Source organism: Gopherus evgoodei, chromosome 15, assembly GCF_007399415.2.
Source record: "Gopherus evgoodei ecotype Sinaloan lineage chromosome 15, rGopEvg1_v1.p, whole genome shotgun sequence".
In the NCBI taxonomy this organism is placed as follows: Eukaryota; Metazoa; Chordata; order Testudines; family Testudinidae; genus Gopherus; species Gopherus evgoodei.
In genome coordinates, this window is record NC_044336.1 from 7,368,660 (window position 1) to 7,386,382 (window position 17,723).

Below are 17,723 nucleotides of genomic sequence, written 5' to 3' on the forward strand. Positions count from 1 at the left end.
GTCAGAGCACTTTGGGCGTGGGGACAGCAGGGGATGGATGGGGTGGACTCACGGAGTGGTTGGGGGTGGGGGCAGGCAGGGGACGGATGTGGGGGCTCAGGGTGCTTTGGGGGTGGGGGCAGGCAGGGGACGGATGGGAGGGCTCAGGGAGTAGTTGGGGGTGAGGGCAGCAGGGGACGGATGGTGGATGGGCTCAGGGAGCAGTTGGAGGTTGAGGCAGGCAGGGGATGGATGTGAGGGCTTAGGGAGCAAAGGGGTCATGACAACTTTAGCCCCGTTTTGAATTCGGGGGGGGGGGCTAGTTTATAAGGGAAGTAGCTGCCCAGCATGTGCCAGCCAGCCTGGCTGAGGCAGTGGGCGGCACAGGTGAGAGAGCGGCTCATGGCCCTCAGACGCAGAAGCTGCGGCTCATCGCGCCCCTTGGAGGAATGTGTGTTCTGGGCAGGGCAGTGGCCTGGTCGCCTTTGGCACACTGCTCTCTATGACCGAGCGGGACGCCTGGCACGTAGTGGGACGGTTTGGACTGGGCCAGTTCCAGGTACAGCCTTGGGTTGGTCTCTGGGCAGTTCTGTCTCCCGCCTGGCCAAGCTTGGTCTCCCGCCTGGCCAAGAGGTCCACAGTGCCTGGGGAGTGATGGTGTCACCCACAACCATCACGCTGGAGCAATGCCATACACGGCTCAGGGCGCTGAGCGCCAGGAAGGTACCGACTGAGCCCCTGTACTTCTCAGGCGGGGACAGGCCCACAGCAGCCTTGGGCAGGGGGCTGGTAATGCCTAGCGCTAAGGTGGGCAGGTTGAGGCCAATGCAGGGCAGCCCTGGCTAAAACCAGCTGCAGTCTATCTGGGGCGCAGCAAGCGCTGTCTCTTAGCCCCTATTTACTGCCGCATCTGAGTGCATCCTGTCCTCCCACGTGAGTCACCGCTCAGCGGCTGTCAGCTAGCACACTGCGATCCCCATTATGCAAGCGGGGGACACATTAAGTGACTTCCCCAAGCCCTTAGGGACAGTCTGTGATGGAGCCAGAAACTGACCCCCCCCCCCTCCAGCTTTGCTCCAGTTCCACTAGCTCCCTAACCACTGGGCCAGGCCGACTGGGCAGAGAGGCGAAGGTTCCCCCTGGCGCTGAAGCTTGATCTAACCCTAGCAGTGAGCTGAGCTGCAACACATGGGCAGGGAAGCTTGCCCGGGCACTGCCTCTGCTGCACAAAGGATCAGTGGCTTCCTAGGATCATCAGACAGACACAACTTTACCTTTAAACTAAAATGCATCATGGGATTTATTTTTATCCACATGCTGCACTGCACCCCAGCCACTCCTCCCCCAATGGGAAAGGGTTCTCTGGACAGCCTGGGGGGGTTGAACAGGGAGGCATGTATACCAGCAGCGCCCTGGTGCCACCAGGCTGCAGTGGGCGGGCCCTTGGCAAAGCTCCCCAGGCCGCCTTTGTTATCATGACACTGTCACTAAGCAACGGCTGCAGGTTGCAGCCATGGCATCCAGGACAAAGCGAGCCCCGAGCATTCAGTACGAGCTGGAGGAGTTTGCTTTCAAGGCCAGGTTCTCGGTGTATGGGCTGGTGAGGGAACAGCAGAAGGCCAGCCGAAAGGTTTGTGTGTAGCGAGGGTGTGTGTGTATGTGTCATGCTTTACTGGGTTTGAGCCATCCCTGTCCCTTGGCTCAGCCCCGCTGCATCCCGCTCTCACTCGCTGGGCCCTTTGCTGGGAGGCGCTGGGGGAGGCGGCTTTTGCAGGACCTGCATCTGCTTTAGAAACCATTCTCTGTGTGTGTGGCCAATGGCTGGCAGTGCAACCATAGGACCCCAGCATCGGGGGTGTGAACAGCCAGCTGGGCCTGTTGGAGTGACATTCAGGCAAACAGGATGGTTCTGGCCTGCATGGAAGGCCAGCGGCAGGCTGCAGTGTCAGGTCCTAGGAAAGCAGGGAACTGGCCCCATTGGATATGAATGGCTCTGCAGGCTACAAATTAAAGGTCTGCACTGGCCTTGTAGTGGGAGAAAAACCAAGAGTGAGCAACAGCGGCTAGGACTGCAGCACGTGCTGAGAAATACCCCCACACCCCCTGTATTGTACTGACACGAGTCCCCCAGCTGTTCCCAGGATAGTGACCAAATGCTGCAGGTCTGATCTCATGCCAGGGAGTGGGCCAGCAGCCAGGCCCTGCATGCCTCAAGGAGGCCAACAAAGACTAGGCTGTTAATTCGAGAACAGGACATATTCAAGGAAAAGACATTTTAACCAATCACATTACAATATGCAGATGAATGGCGGTGGGAGAAGGTAGGCAGTGATTGGCTGATATGCCTTTAATGTCACATTCCAGTGGGAAGGCGGCAGGCAGAGGAATGGGTGATTGGTCAACTCACCTCTGACATCACATCACAGTCCAATAGGGAGAGGGAAGGGTGATGATTGGTTGACTTACCTTGTGACATCACCACCCCACCAACTGACAAGAAGCTTTTCATAGGGTGGCAGCAAAGAGGCTAGAGACTGAGAGAAGGCGGGAAAGCAACATGGGTCATGCCCAGTCAGGAGTACAGGCTGATCTAGGAGCAGTGTCCATGTGCTCAAAATGGGGGATCCTGCCGGCTTGCAGTGGCTGAAAGAAGGCTGCTGGCATGGAGAAAGTAAATAAGGAAGTGTTATTTACTCCTTCACATAACACAAGAATCAGGATCATCTAATGACATTAACAGGCAGCAAGTTTAAAACAAACAAAAGGAAGTATTTCTTCCCACAATGCACAGTCAACCTGTGGAACTCATTGCCAGAGGATGTTGTGAAGGCCAAGACTGTAACAGAGTTCAAAAAAGAACTGGATAAGTTCCTGGAAAATAAGGCCAGCAGTGGCTATTAGCCAGGATGGTCAGGGACTCAACCCCATGCTCTGGGTGTCTCTAAACCTCTGACCGCCAGAGGCTGGGAGTGGCTAACGGGATGGATCACTCGATAATTGCCCTGTTCTGGTCATTACCTCTGAAGCATCTGGCTTGGCTACTGTAGGAAGACAGGATACTGAGCTAGCTGGACCATTGGTCTGATCTGGCATGACTGCTCTTATGAGGCATGGGGCCTTTCAGCAGGAGAGTGGGCTGGTGGGGAGAGATGGGGAAAGGCCACCAAGGAACACTGAGAGAAAGGGGTCACAAGGCACCCCTGAACATGGGACAGCAGAGTGCCGGGCCAGGCCTGCGTGGTTTGAGGGCAAGACAATTGGGTCACTGAAGGGGCAGGGAAGTTTTCAAGGGGCTTTCCATGGGCTGTGCTGGAGGGCAGCATCAAAGAAATCAATGCAAACAGACCCAGCAAATTCCATCACTCTGCCCATCAGCCAGGCCTTGTGCCACATGCCGGCCGATGCTTGGACTCACCTCCAGGCCTAGCTCCCCCCATACTCCCTGTACTAAGTATTAATTATTTCCTACGTCCACGGTCAGTGTCTCCTCAGGATCCCCCCGCTGGTAGTTCTCTCTGTCCCCAGTCCTTTCCCCCACGCCTGACCTTGAGGCAGCCCACAACAGGGGAGTCCCTGGCAGTGCCGCCCTGGCCGAGGAGGCACCGTTGGGCAGCGGACGCAGGGGGACTTTGAGGGCCGAACGCTTGACTTCTTTCCTGGCAGTGGAAGGGTCAAACCCCACCCTGGAATGAAGACTTTGGAGGAAGCCTCCTGCCTGGATCCGTGCAGAGCTCCCATCGTGGCGGTGGGGGGCTCTCTGTGAGGAAACACTTGGACACCAAGGGCCTGGGGGGCAGGGCCGAGGGCTGCAGGGACAAAGCATCTCCCCTTTAGGGACCGTGCTGCAGCCTGATGATCTTCGCAGCACGGGGAGTGAGATAGGCCACATTGCATGGCTTGTGGGGTCTGGAATATACAACGCAGCACCCGGTACCTGGTATGCGGCCCCTTCTGGGCTGGATTCGCAGAGGCCATGGTACAGTCCCAGCTCGGCAGGCCTGCATGAGCGCTTGGTGCATAGGAAGCTGGGGCGTGGACCTCCAGCGCTGCAGCCTGCCCACGTGTGCCCTGCTGTCGTACGCTTAGCGCTCCCTGGCGCACGCTGACATCTTGCAGTTTGACTCCACAGGAGCTCAATGTCATACTGACCCACCCAGGCAGCCCTAATGTAGCCCCAAAGGCAGGGACCCTGCCTTCCCCTAATCCACCCCAACTCCCCGGCCCTTCTAACTCCTGAGCAGGCCACTTGAAAGGGAAATCTGCAAACTAGGGAAACGCAGCTAAATGAGGAGCCAGCCCTAGCTCCTGTAACTCACCAGTGCTGCCCAGGCTGAAGGATCTACCACTGCTCAGCCCCCCCGGCCTTCACCTGCACATTAAAGCACAGTGCTCAAGAGGCAGCAATAAAAACACCGGCTAGTTGTGGCCATACAGCCTGCTGTGCCCTGCACCTTGCCCGGAGGGAGGCTCAGCTAACAGCTGTACACAAAGCCCTTGGTGTCCTAGAACCTCTCAAAGCCTTCAGGAAAGAAAGGATCTCTCATGCCACGTGTTGCCTGAGCAACCGCTGCCCCCTGCCAGCTAACGCGCCAACGGAAAATGCCAGCAAACAATGCAGACAAAAGGGCTAAACAGTAAGGGCCTGGGCTCTGCTGCTAAGATACCGAAAACCTTTTGTCAGCTCGAAGCTGCTGCCTGGCCAAAGTCTTGCCTTGCTCCCAGCCAGTGTGACTGGGACTCCAGGCTGTGGTACTTGGTCGGCACCCACATCTTTCTGCACTGTGACCACCAGGCAGCAAGAGCTGTTTTCTAAGAGGCCACGCAGCAATTCTGGATTTGTCTTGAGGGCCATTAGTGCTTTTTCTGTGCAGCCAGAGGATGGGCGCGAGGGGGGGCATGGCTGGTCGGGAGAAAGCGGGACAGATGAAACCGAAGGCGTCACCACAGGAGAAGGGCCGGACAAATCTCCTTCAGCACATGCTCAGCAGGCGGGATCCCACTGCCAAGGAGGATACGGTCAGTGTCTCCTGTGTCTCCAGTGCACGGTGTGGGGACAGACTGGGATACTGGCAGAGCTAGGCTGGGAGATGGCCCACGCAGCTGTGGGGAGGTTGGCACGATGTGGTCTCAGTAAACTTCCCACATCAGGGCTTCGATCTTCCTTTTACTGGCATGTGTGCGGCAGGCTGAGCTTGCCAGTGGTGGAGGGCTGGGGGGCTTCCTACACTGCACAGGAGTGCGTTAGAGCTCAGAGCTTCTGCAGGCTGCAGATCCTAGAGCATTTCAACCTATTCACAGGGACATGGGTAGAGCCCATCAGCACTGCTCCTTTCACCATGCTGTAACTGGGGGAGGAGAGGCCCATGCTGTCACCGAGCCCCTGTCTTGGGCAGCATTGCTATGTCAATTGGGCTTTGGAGTTTCTCCACTCGGTCATGTCCAGATCCACAAAGGTATTTAGGCTCCTAGTGTCCACTGATTTCAGCGGGAGGATCTGTGTCTAGAAACTCAGAATCTTCAAGGCTCCAAACCCTGCAGCTCCTTTCAGCTCTAGCTCCTAGAGTCTGTAACCTCTGTACAGCCCAGCTTCTGACACTTCCTCCTACTCGGTAGTAGTTGCACTGAAGTCAGTGAGCTACTCGGGGAGAATGGGCAGAGGAGTAACAGCAGAATCTGGCTTCTGCAAATAGCTGGTTATTTGTGGCCACAGTAGGGCTGCCTGGATAGTAGCTCTGGGAGCTTTTCTGACTGGCATCCGAACAAGCCTCTTTCAAATCCCCTCTCCCAGTTCATGCTGTGTTTCTGTCGCCTCCCAGAGGGTGCAGGAAATGTTTGGTGGCTCAGGAAAGCTTCAGTTTTGCAGCTCTTTAAATAGGTAGAGAAATCCCAACTCTCTTTAGGGTGAACTGGCCATTTCCAAGGGCGAGATGGCAAATCAAATCACTGTCAACCATTCCAAAAGGGACTTTCTCACATCCCCAGTGCAAAGCAACTGCGCAGTGCTGTCCAGATACAGCAATGGGTGTACAGGACAAGAAAGCGTTGGACAGGAAATCCGTTAGTCCATCATCACTAACTGCCTGCAACAACCCAGCACAGCATGTGTGAGATCAGCTCTCTTGGGCAGAAAGTCACTAACTAAGGGCTGCTGTTAGACTGGGACATCTGGGTCCAGCTCCTGGCTCTGCCACTGACTCCCTGGGTGACCCTTTGGCATGTTACTTGGGTTGAGATTTTCAGAGGTGACTGGGGAACAGACACATCTGGGGTCAGCTCCCGTTCAGTGGCTCAATCCCTGAGTCATTGTTGAGCACCTTAATCACTCTGTGCTTCTGTTTCCCATCTGTAGAACAGGAATAACGCCACTTCCTGGGTCTGCTTGTGTGGTTAGACTGTAAACTCCCTGGGGCAGGGGGTGTGTCTCACTATGGGTATATGCAGCGCCTTGCACCAGGGGACCCTGCCCTTGGTCAGGGGTCTCTAAGCACCACTGTAATGCAAAGAGCACTATTCTCGCTCATCTCACAGCATCTGTTTCAATTCAGCCATTCCAAAAAGGAATTAACTGAAATTTATCTTTTCTGTAATTTTCAGTGTACACAAGTCAACCCCCTTCACAGCCAAGTCACCTTCCCCTGACGGGGGAACTTCAATGTTCTGAGACAGGCACGTCCAGCCACAAGCTTCCCCAGGCTCCGAATGCTCCCCAGGACCTTTCTATTCCTGCCTGTCTCCTTCCCCAGGAGAAGGCGCTTGCCAGAAATGTCAGCAGAAGCCCTCAGTGGTGCGAAATGGCCAATTTTGTCAGATGCTGCTGAGTGCCCCACAGCTCCCACCAGGAGCCTGGACCTGAGGATCCTCATGGATTAGTTATAGAGCAAACCAAACACAACCCTACCCATACATCCCTATGCACACAGACAAAGGTGCGGTTCAGCATACGGTGCCTCTGTTCTCTGCTGGGGAAATTTACACTGATGCAGCGCTGCATGCCCTTTGCCAGGTTCCTCCTGCACGAGTTGAGCGCTGGGGAAAGGCGCTAGCCCACTTGATCCCTCTGAAATGGAAATCTCACAGGAGAGGAACAGGGCAACATTCCTTCCCACGGTGCCAGCGCCCCTCCACCCGGGTACCCCATCCTGACCTGGGGCACCGCCTCCCAGGATGAAAGGCATGTGCTGATCCCCCAGCCTGCCTGTGAGATGCCAGCGAGGGGGACACGTTTGTTGTCCACAGTGGTATCATTCTGGACACATTCCAAGCTATCCTAGAAGCTCCCATATAGTTTCCATGGGGATCCTGCACTGGGAGTCCAATGCTTTGGAGGGTTGCTGAGGAGCTGGCAGAGTCCTGTGACACTGACCAAGATCTCCTTGCCTTAGGGGAGAGGCCCATTTGGGAACTAGGCCATGGGGGGGTCAATTCATTTATAAGATCCTTCCCCACTACATTGCAAAGCCAATCCAGAGCCACGTGCTCACTTGCCTATCCTGTCCCACTGCACTGGTTGAGCATGTGTCTGGGTGCACATGTCCCAGAGAAGAGGGGCACAGAGTGGGCAGCCTTAGGACCAGAAGGGACATCCTAGCTCCCTGAGTCACAGAATGCCAGGGTTGGAAGGGACCTCAGGAGGCCATCTAGTCCAACCCCCTGCTCAAAGCAGGCCCAATCCCCAGACAGATTTTTGCCCCAGATCTCTAAATGGCCCTCTCAAGGATTGAACTCACAACCCTGGGTTTAGCAGGCCAATGCTCAAACCACTGAGCTATCCCATCCCCTGATACTACATGTCCCCAAGTACAAGCACCTGTACCATTTACAACACATGTGCCAGCCCCCACTGGACTCAGCACTGGATCCCTCCCAAGGGCATGGTACCTCCCGTCCCGTCCCATTTCTCCTTTCCTCTGTCTTGGTGCCTCATGTGGATAGCCTTCATCTTCTGCCAGGCACTGGCAGCAACCTCCCTTCACAGGGCCTGAATTACAGCTGGCCTCTCTCTTCCCCTCTAGAAATTGCTTCTGCACAGGCTGGTATTTCTGGCTAAGATCTCCCCGGAGCTGGCTGACAAACAGGATTTAGCAGGTAAGCGCCTCAGCTTGTTTCTTCAATAGACACATCAGTGGAGGGCAGGAGGGCCTGAAATGGAACAAGGGCCATGCGCACACTAGCTCCCGACCACACGCCACATTGCAGTGCCTGGCCAGCGCTGCCTACGACTAAATGGCTATGTGACACACTGTGTTTGAGACACTGTCATGTGAGCCAGCTGCTGGGCTGGCGCTTTCCCCAGAACACCACTCGCTTTCTCCATGGGCTTGGGAAGCTGTGCCGGAGAAGGGAAGACTCGGCCTCCTACCCACCCTTCTGTGTATGACCCCACCCAGCACAGCCGTGGTGGAGTGACAGCAGTGAGGGCTCCGCATGTGCAGGGTTACCTGCTGGGGTGCAGTTGCTGGGATGGGATACCCCAGAGCAGCAGGTGTCACAGTTAGCACCCCATTGAGATGCATGGGAACTCTTAGCATCTAAGGCTGCTGTCATCCACAGGTCACATTTGTGGGCTGGAAAAATGACCATTTCTCTTTTAAAGGCCAAGTGGGAGTCTAATGTCAGCCCATGGGGGCAGGCGGAGGGCCCTGGGCTCAGGCCCATCACACCTGTGCCTCACTCTGGCCCTGCCAGAGGGCAGTGTGCATGGAAAGCCCAGGCTGGACACTCAGGGAAGGATGGCTTGGGCCACACTGCAGACATGGGTGCTGCTGTGCAGGCTGGTGGGCTCTGGCCCCCATCACTGAGCGAGCTGATTCCAGGCCCCTAGTGAGGGAGGGCAACATGCAGCCTCCTGGAGGAACATGGAGATGCCAACATGCCTGATACTGGTTTGCAACCAGCCCCAGGCAGCTCAGGAGTTCCCATTCTGACTGCTAGAGACTGCTATGCCATGGGTGCTCTGAAGGGGGCAGGGCCCTGGGGCCATGTCACACAGGGGTTCCTTCCCCCACCCCTTTACAGTGCACTGGGTGAGGGGCAAGGGCAGGAGGGATCCTGCAGCCTGGAGAAGGAGGCAGCTGCAGGAGCCAGGGCCTGCACTAGCCCGGTGGGGGCTGGGGGGTGGCATCAGCCAGCAAACACTGTATGCGCTCTGGGTTCTCCACAGGGTACTGGCACCGTCTCTTCCTGAGTCTGCAGCGCTACTACCAGGGCGAGGGGGTCACGGGCCTCCTGCTGCTCTACCCCACCTATGTGGTGCACACCCTGGAGGTACGGGGCAGGCAGGCATGGGGTCGGCCAGCCCGCAGATGGATGGGAACATCAAAGAAAGGGACTGGAAACTGGGGGAGCCCTGGTGGGGTTATGAGATGGCTTAGGATTGTCCTTCGCAGGCTGCACCCAGGTCTGATCCCCAGTCCCGTTCCTCCCCACCTCACCCCACGTCACCCTATGTGAAACACCCTGCATCCCGTCTCCCCATCTCTCCCTCCAAACCAATCACCCTACACTGAGCCTGGCGTGTGTGTGTGGGGGGGGGGGGGCGGCAACAAGACAGAGAACAGCTGTGGAAGGTGGGAAGCAAGAGCTAGAACCCCCCAAACCTCACTGGAAAACCACTGCCCTTGCCCCCGCCCCAGACCCCCATCCTCCCCAGTCCCAGATCTAAGGGCTCATCCCCCACCCTGGCCTCGCCCCATATCCCCTCCAGTCCCCTAATCAAAGGACCCATTACCCATCCCAAACATCAGAATCTAAGGGTCTATCCCCCACCCCTCCCATCTCCACAATGTGAGGGCCCGTCCCCCAGCCTTGCCCCCTAACCCCACAATCTAAGGACCTCAAACTTAGCTCACCCACTCCACATGTAAGAACCGCAGGTCTGTCTTCCCCACGCCAGAATCTGAATGCCCCGTGCCCATCCCTCTTTTAGCAGCTCACTGTGCTGCATTGCCCTCAATTCCTCCTGCCCCCAGGCCTGGCAGCTGTGGCTGGCATGTTCGGGCTGAGCTGGGCTAGCAGCCTGGGCAAATTCACTCATGTCCTCTCATACTCATACCAATTGGGGCCACACAGCCTCGCCAGTATGCCCGGAGCCTCCATCCCACCACCCGGCTGCAGCCCTGAGCGTCTGTTGAGACGTGATTGGTGGGGGTTGAGCAGCTAATGTGGTTGCTCTGCTTTCAGGCCTCCAGCGAGGTGCTTTACTCCATCCTGAGGGACCTGCGAGACATGCAGCCCCAGCGGCACAGGTGAGGGCTGGCCAGCCAGTGGCTGGAGGGTTTTCAGCTGCCACATTTCAGAAGTCTTTCACCAAACCCTAGAGTGCACATGAACGAGGACGATGGCAGTTGGGCTGCGTGCGGGGATCAAACCTGGGAACCTCGAGATCTAAAAGCAGATGCCTCTGCTGCGATTGGCTGGGAGGCAATAGCTGACTAATTCGATATTACAAGAGCCAGGGGCTGGAAATTGAAGCCAGGCAAATTCAGACTGGGAATAAGGGATCCATTTTTAACATGGAGAGTAATTAACCCAGTGGCTCTCAAATTTTTGCAGTGGTGACCCCTTTCACACAGCAAGCCTCGGAGGGCAACCCCCCTTATAAATTAAAAACACTTTTTAAAATAATTAACACCATTATAAATGCTGGAGGTGAAGCGGGGTTTTGGGTGGAGGCTGACAGCTCACAACCCCCCCTCCCCACCCCCAGTTTGAGAACCCTTGAATTAACCATTGGGACAATTTACCAAGGGCCATGGTGGATTCTCCCTCACTGGCAAGTTTTCAAATCAAGAGCGGATGTTTTCCTATAAGATTTTCTCTATGAATTGTGGGGGCGCGGGGCGTTTCTCTGGCCTGTGTCATAGAGGAGGTCAGGCTAGATCATCACCATGGTCCCATTCGGCCTTGAAATCTCTGAATCTCTGCCCATCTTTACCGGGTACAGCCAGGAGCGGGAGCTGCAGCCACAGCTCTGTGGGCACGGTGCACCCCGATGGGAAGCATGGCTCTGGGCAGAGGCTGCCGGCTTCCAGCAGAGGGGAAAATGGGAGCCCCACGGCGCAGACACTGGCTGGGAAAAGATTCTCTCTGGTGCCCGCTATAGGGGAAAGGGGCAATTGGAGGGTCTGCACCAACCTGCCACCAGGTTAATTTGCATATTGAGCTCTCTGTCTCCCCCTGCAGATTAAAAGGGGTAACAGAGGTGTTCCTACCTGCCGCCAGGTGTTTGCTTTAGAGCTGGTTGGAAAAAGGTTTTTGTAGCTGTGAAAAATGTAGACAAAAAGTTAAAAAACAAAAAGTCAACTTTTTGCTGAAACAGCCAACTCTTTGGCTGAAAGTCAGGCACAGCTAAATGCAGGGGAACAGCTGTACTGGGGTGAGCCCCTTCTTACCAGCCTAATGTGTCCACACCAGGGGGTGGTACTGCTTTAGCAATGCCAGGCTAGTGTGGCACCATCTTTGCATGTAACAAGGCCTCAGTAGGCAGGTAGCGACCCTCCTGTTAACCCCTGGGGTGACAGACCCCTTTTTTGCTGTGAGAGGGAACTGATCCACTGCCCTGGCCTGTCCCAGGGCCCTCGTTCTGGAGCCCAAGATCCTGGTGCTGTCCCACAACATTCCCTCCCGGCTATTCCAGCACTGGAGCTACAAGGTGCTGGCTGTGCCCAGCAGGCACCTGGGCTACGACACCTCGCGTGAGGAGCCAGTTGAGACCATCACTGGCGAGTGCCTGGCGATGCTTCTGAAAGTGGGGATGCACCTGCTGAAATACCCCAAGGTAAGGGCCAGGAGGCACTGCTAGTGCCCCTAATGTGGGTAGGGCAGCTTGGGAGGTCTGTCGTGCCCCATCTCTAGCCAAATCTTTGGGATGCCCCCACATACAGGGTGGTGCTGCCTTTGGAATTATAGGCCCTCGCTGACCTGTCCAGCCACTTTCAATTCCATCGTCTACAGCAGGAGCGGCCCAGCTTACCACAGGTGGGCACGCTTGGTGGGCGGCAGAACGGCCAGTCAAGTTCTCCCGCTGGCTGCGGCAGGCGCGATTTTCCTCTGGCATTGAGTGGCTGAGGGCTTTCTTGCCTCTTCTGATTTCCAGAGCCCCCCAAACCTCCCTGATGCCGTTCTGGAGGAGGTCCCCAACTTAATTATTCCCCAGGACACCATCTGCCACCTCCTGGAGTGCCGGGAGCTCCTGAGCCCTGCACAGTTCCTGCAGGCCTACGATTCCCCATTGAACGTTGTCATGGACTCAGGTATGTTCCTGCGTGCCACGGGCTGCATGCACGGTGCGGGGATGCACGTGATTTGTGTCCAAGGGCTCAAAGCTTGTTCTTCTCCTGCAACATTGTGACTGTGAACTGTCCCCTGGCTAAGAGGAAATCAGAACCAGAAAACCAGACTCCGTGAGGATGGAAACAGCCCTATGAGCTCTGCTCCAGAGTTCGTTAATCTCTGCCTTGGCACTTGGATGCAGCAGGGACAGGGGCTGCTGAAGGACGGTGACAGATTTCCACTGCAAGGGGCAGAGAGAATTGCTTGATCCTAGAGAGAGCCCTTTCCTGAGGCAGCTGCTTAGGAGAACAGCAGCCAAGGGCATACCTGAGCCCTGGGGAGTGCTGTGTGCACAGGCAGAGGGGAGAACAGAGCTCAGATCTGCCAGGCAGAACTGGTAACAAGGCCTAAGAAGGCCTCTTCTCGCCCCGGGCAGGACTGTTACTATTTGTAGTGCCCAAGTGCCTCTGATCCCCAGCCACTGGCCAGACCCTTCCTGCATTCTGTCATCGAGTGCTGGGGCCGGTCTGGGCAATTTGCCCTGCCCATGCTGCTCCACAGGAGCTTAATAGCTAGGAAACTTTTCTGATGGTCAGATAAATTGGCCTTGCGTCAGATTCATTCCCGCCCACCCCTTTCCTCTGCTAAATAACGCCTCCCACACCCGGTTCAGTGCCTTTCCCATTCACGGGCACGGCTGCAGCCCTCCTTTGTCCAGGGCGACCCAAGCATGCTGGCGACTGGGACGGTAACTTGGCCAGTGCCCTGGGACACCTGGTGAGAGTACAGGGACATTGTCCCCTGTGTGGAAACGCACAGAGGGAATGAGGGTCTGACTGGCTGGGGGATGGGTTTTGTACCTCCCGCATATGGGAGGAAAGGAGGAAGCTGTTGCATACTGGGCCCAGCTCTTCAGTGGGAGAGGGGCCCGTGCTCACTGTCATTGGGGAGTCTGGGCAGCTGGGGTGTGGCTGGTGCCGCACTGTTAGGATTGAGGCTGGTGTGCAGTTTGGATTGGAACATTCCCATCGGTTGGGGCATCGGGCCAGATCCTGCTCAGTCACACTCGTGTAAATCAGGAGACCATCCTGTCACATCAATGCTGGTCCTATGTCACGCTCTGGAAGGCAGAGGAGAAGCTGGGCCCATTTTTTCGTAGATTCCACGGCCAGAAGGTACCTGCATGATTATGTAGCCTGACTCCCTGTGTAACGCAGGCCAGAGAACGCCCCTGAATTAATTCCTGTTTGAACTAGATCAGAGCTTTTAGAAACAATCAGCCAATCCAGATTTAAACATGGTCAGGAACGGAGAATCCACCACACCCCATGGTAAATTGCCCCAGTGATTAATTTCCTTCACTGGTAAAACTTTACACTTTATTTCCAGCCTCAATTTGTCTAGCTTCAACTTCCAGCCATTGGATCGCGCCAGACCTTTCCCTGCTAGATCGAAGAGCCCAGTATTAAATACTTGCTACCCCTGCAGATTTTTATAGACTGTGATCAAGTCACCCCTTAACCTTCTCTCTTGAGCTTCTTGAGTCTGTTACTATAAGGCCGGTTTTCTAATCCTTTAATCATTCTTGTGGTTCTTCTCTGAGCCCTCTCCAATTTAACAACACCCCTCTTGAATTATGGGCACCAGAACTGGACACAGGACTTATATCTTGTAGCTCAGAGACAAACGTTCTGGTCCTGGGTTTGGGAGCAGCGGGGAAGGAGCACGGGACTGATGGGAAATCAAGTTTTGCTCCCTCAAAGCTGAAGGGCACTGCTGTGAGGAAGTTCACAGCAGTTCATGTTCCAAAAAAGGTGAGTTTTCTGCACCCGTAACCAGCGTGTGATAACCAAGGAGAAACCCAGAAGGGTGGGCTTGAAAGCAGAGTCCAAGCCATGATTACATCCTGTTCCTTTTGCTTAAAGGGCACCTGTTTGGAAGTGACAACCCGTATGCTGTGTAAGTTTCTTAGCAACCCAAAGGTACAGTAAGCTGTTCACTGGTACATGCACGTTGGGCTTTGCATGATGCTTCTCAGTGCACGTTCATGCAGAGTCACAGGCTGCCCTGCCCTGTAGCTGTTGGTAGAACCTCGGCTGAAATAAAACCCACCTCACCTAACCACCACTGTAGAACCCCATCTCTTTCGGTCACGCTAACAGCTCATTTCACCCGGCCGAGAGTTTCACATGCACACGTTCCATCTCCTGCCCTGCCAATGTCTGTTTAAATGCTGGCTGCCTCCAGTTCTGCAGTGATCAAAGGTTCATGGGACTGTGCGGTCATGTGCCTCAAAGCAAAAACAATGTTTTTTCTTCCTGTATCAACCAATGTCTGAAATGCACCATTACCACAGCTTGGGGTCTGCTGCGTAGTCTCCTGAGATGCAGCAAATCTACTTTACAGAGTCTGGTGTTATTTAGTGAGTTGCAAGCGGCTAATCTCAACAGCTAGTTCCAAGTTTGTATAATTACCTTTTTTGCACTAGCAAGAAATGAAAAAGAAATCCTGCACATCCCAATTGTTATTGATGCGGTCGGGAACGGCTGCAGAAGGTGGGCATCAGGAATATGGTTATCGTTCCTGACTCATGGTCCATAAGATCAGTGTCTTAAACATTTCAGTGCGAAACTCACGGGATAGTGAATTCTTCACTCGAACTACTAACCCCTTGTTAGTCGTTTTCAAATGAGCCCATAGGCCTTAGGCACCGAGATTCCACTGGATTGCCACGGGGGCGAGCACCGAATTCCATTAAGCTTGTTGGAGCAGAGAATTGTCTCTTACTGGATGTGTGTGCAGCACCTGGTCCAATGGGCAGGGCCTAGATGCTACCGCCCTATAAAAGAGAGAATCGTGGCCTGGGGGTGAAGGACAAAATCAGCAATTACCAACACTGAGCAGTGCACTCAACCCCTCCACGCCTATTTCCAGAGCATGTTACAAACACTAATCAAGCCTCTCTATCAGCCCCATTGTAGCAATGGGGAAACTGAGGCACAAAGCAAGTAACTCACTTGCCCAGGTCCCCCACAGAACCAGTGCTATGGTGGGGGCAGTCCTTGAGCCCTGTCCCTGGCTCTAACAACCAGACTCTCCTGGCAGCCCATTAGTGAGGGGGCAGCTGCAACCCATCATGGTTTTTACAAATTAAGGGCTGATCCAAAACTCACTGGAGTCAAGGGAGAGCCCTAAGTGCATCCTCTGGCCCTGTCCTGGGTCCATGGCTCCAGCAGTCCCCAGCCTACCCATGGCTTGGGAGAGGGGTGTTTGCACCCTCCTCCCTGAAGTCTGGCTTCGGTTCCCAGCCTCCTCTCTGTGCTGCCGGGACAAAGCTGCATGTGTTTGCAACCACGGCAAGCAGGCAGGGCCAGCCCTCCGCACCTCAGCCAGGCAGGGGCAGAGCTGGATGGGGAGTGGTGGAACAGCCGTGCTGCCCTCCCAGTGGAGCACATCACCCTAGAAATGCAGGGGAATGACTGCAGCTGGAACCACCTGGTGCTGCTCAACCCCCTCTAGTGCAGCTAGCAGAGCCCCAGTCTGTGGGGAAAGCGCTGGTTCTGGTGCCTTGGGGTCATGGAGTCCAGTGAGCAACTAGGTTTAGGACTCAGGCATGGGGCTTCTGAAACTCAACCTCCAAACCAAACCACCCGAGTCAGGAGACACCAACAGAGACCAGCCGAGAGGGCGTCTGCCCCAGAGTCATCCCTCTGGCTCAGGCATGGGGCAAGCTGCTGCCGTCTGGTGGGTGTGATGGGCCAGGGATCTCTGCCCCATCCCTAGTGCATGAATAGCTCCAGTACCATAGCCCTGGGCTGCAGTCTCAGCAGAGGCCAAGGGCCAACTGGGCCATGGAGCCTGAATCTCCCGCTTGTCCCTAGAGGCGGAGGTGGATTAAGATTTACTTGGGCACTGGGCACAAAGAACATTTGGGCCTCCACACCTGAGGGCTCCCAAATTGGTCAGGGCCCCAGGGGCCCCTGCCTAGAGACAATATCTCTGAACCAGGAATGAGACACAAGAGGGGATGGCATGTGGGGTGATTTGCTTGTGGCCATGATGCTCCCGTTCTGTGGGCAGAGTGGCCAGCCATCCCCCAGCCCCTTTAATGGAAACCAAGCAGAGCCTTCAATCCCTGCAATCGGCTCTCCTGTTCCTTACTAGGATTGCCTTGTTCCTAATCTCCACAATACCCGAGAGCCGTGGAGAATTGCCGTCCAGCAAGGTCCTTGGTGGCTCCCCTCACCTGATGCCCGAGGCCCTTGCAGGCACTAAGGAGTGTGAGGCAGGGCAGTGCTGTTCTCTCTCCTGGGCAGCTCAGGCGCAGAGCGGGATTTCGGCACCACGCTCCCATTGATTTCAGTTGGAGATAGGTGCCCAAGACCTTTGGGGATCCGTGCCTACATGACTCCCCCAGGGGTCTATGGCAGAGCTGGGAACTGAGGCTAGCGCTCCTGCGTCCCAGCCCAGGACCTCCATCACTCGATCAGCCCTCCTTTTCCATTCACGAAAAATGAAGCCAGCAGCAGTTCCTCAGTCGAATCTCCTGCTTCTCGCTGGTGTTCTGATGGTCTCTTTTCCCTCTCCCCCTTTCCAGAGTGCGTGTGGCCAGTGCCTGGGAAGGTGAAGCTGGACGCTGTGAGCTCTTGAATGAAAAGGACTTGGGGCCCATGGATGCGTGGGGCATGGCTGAGATTGGAGGGGTGCAGGAAGCAGCCCAGGCACTGCTCCGGCCCACAGCTGGTCATGCAGTGCTCAGGGTGTGGCTGATCTCGGCCCATGATCGTGGGGAACATCCAAGAGCAGCATGGGAGAGCGGCCAGAGAAGCCTGCGTCTCACCAATGGAATGATGGGCTCAGATGGACAAAAGGGTTTAACTGTAATTATATGGGGATTAACTAGCCACTGGTTACCTGCCTGTGATACATGTACAGCGCTCACTGAGCTCTGGTCCTGCAGAGAGAGAGAGAGAAAGTGTGTGTGTGTGTGTGTGTGTAACATGCTGTTTTTCCCACGGGACTCCTGCCTCATTCGGGGCATGGGACGCCCGGGGCTCACTGAATATGGCAGGTTTCCAACATTTCTTTTTGTCCTTCTGCTCCAGTGCATGGGCCGGCATTACTAACACCTGCCATCCACACCTTGCTCTGAAGCCAGGCTGGTCACTGCCTCTCAGTCTGGTCTAGGGCACCCCTGCGGGGCCTGCGAGCTTCACAAACATTCACCACACCCCAGGAAGCAGTGTGGGGCTATCATCAGTGTTGCACATGGAGAACTGAGGCCCCGAGCGATTAAAGCCAACATGATCAGAGCCAGGATACTAGTCTATACGGACCCCTGCTCTGGCAAGCCCTGTTTGATTCTTTTAGAAGCCTTGGAGCCCGCTCAGGTTCTAAGGTTCCTCCTCTACCACAAACAACTAGCCAGAGTTAGCAGGGTCACTTTGCCTAGCCCCTTCCACCCCTACACTAAC

The 17,723-nt window shown here is 55.5% G+C and overlaps 1 protein-coding gene across 1 annotated transcript; it reads left to right on the forward strand.

Annotated features, from left to right (window-relative positions):
• Positions 1-1,492: 1,492 nt before the first annotated feature.
• On the forward strand, positions 1,493-17,153 carry LOC115635730 (testis-expressed protein 47-like). Its single transcript, XM_030534876.1, has 7 exons — positions 1,493-1,609; positions 7,992-8,064; positions 9,140-9,243; positions 10,159-10,223; positions 11,551-11,755; positions 12,074-12,230; positions 16,847-17,153. The coding sequence occupies exons 1-7, from the start codon at positions 1,493-1,495 to the stop codon at positions 16,897-16,899; spliced, it is 774 nt and encodes a 257-aa protein (XP_030390736.1). The 3' UTR covers positions 16,900-17,153.
• Positions 17,154-17,723: the final 570 nt, after the last annotated feature.

Bases quoted from the DNA above. Each gene is read 5' to 3' on its own strand.
- LOC115635730 (XM_030534876.1), top strand. From the start codon at position 1,493: ATGGCATCCAGGACAAAGCGAGCCCCGAGCATTCAGTACGAGCTGGAG. The intron at 1,610-7,991 runs GTTTGTGTGTAG...CTTCCCCTCTAG, and splicing joins AGCAGAAGGCCAGCCGAAAG to AAATTGCTTCTGCACAGGCT. The intron at 9,244-10,158 runs GTACGGGGCAGG...CTCTGCTTTCAG, and splicing joins ATGTGGTGCACACCCTGGAG to GCCTCCAGCGAGGTGCTTTA.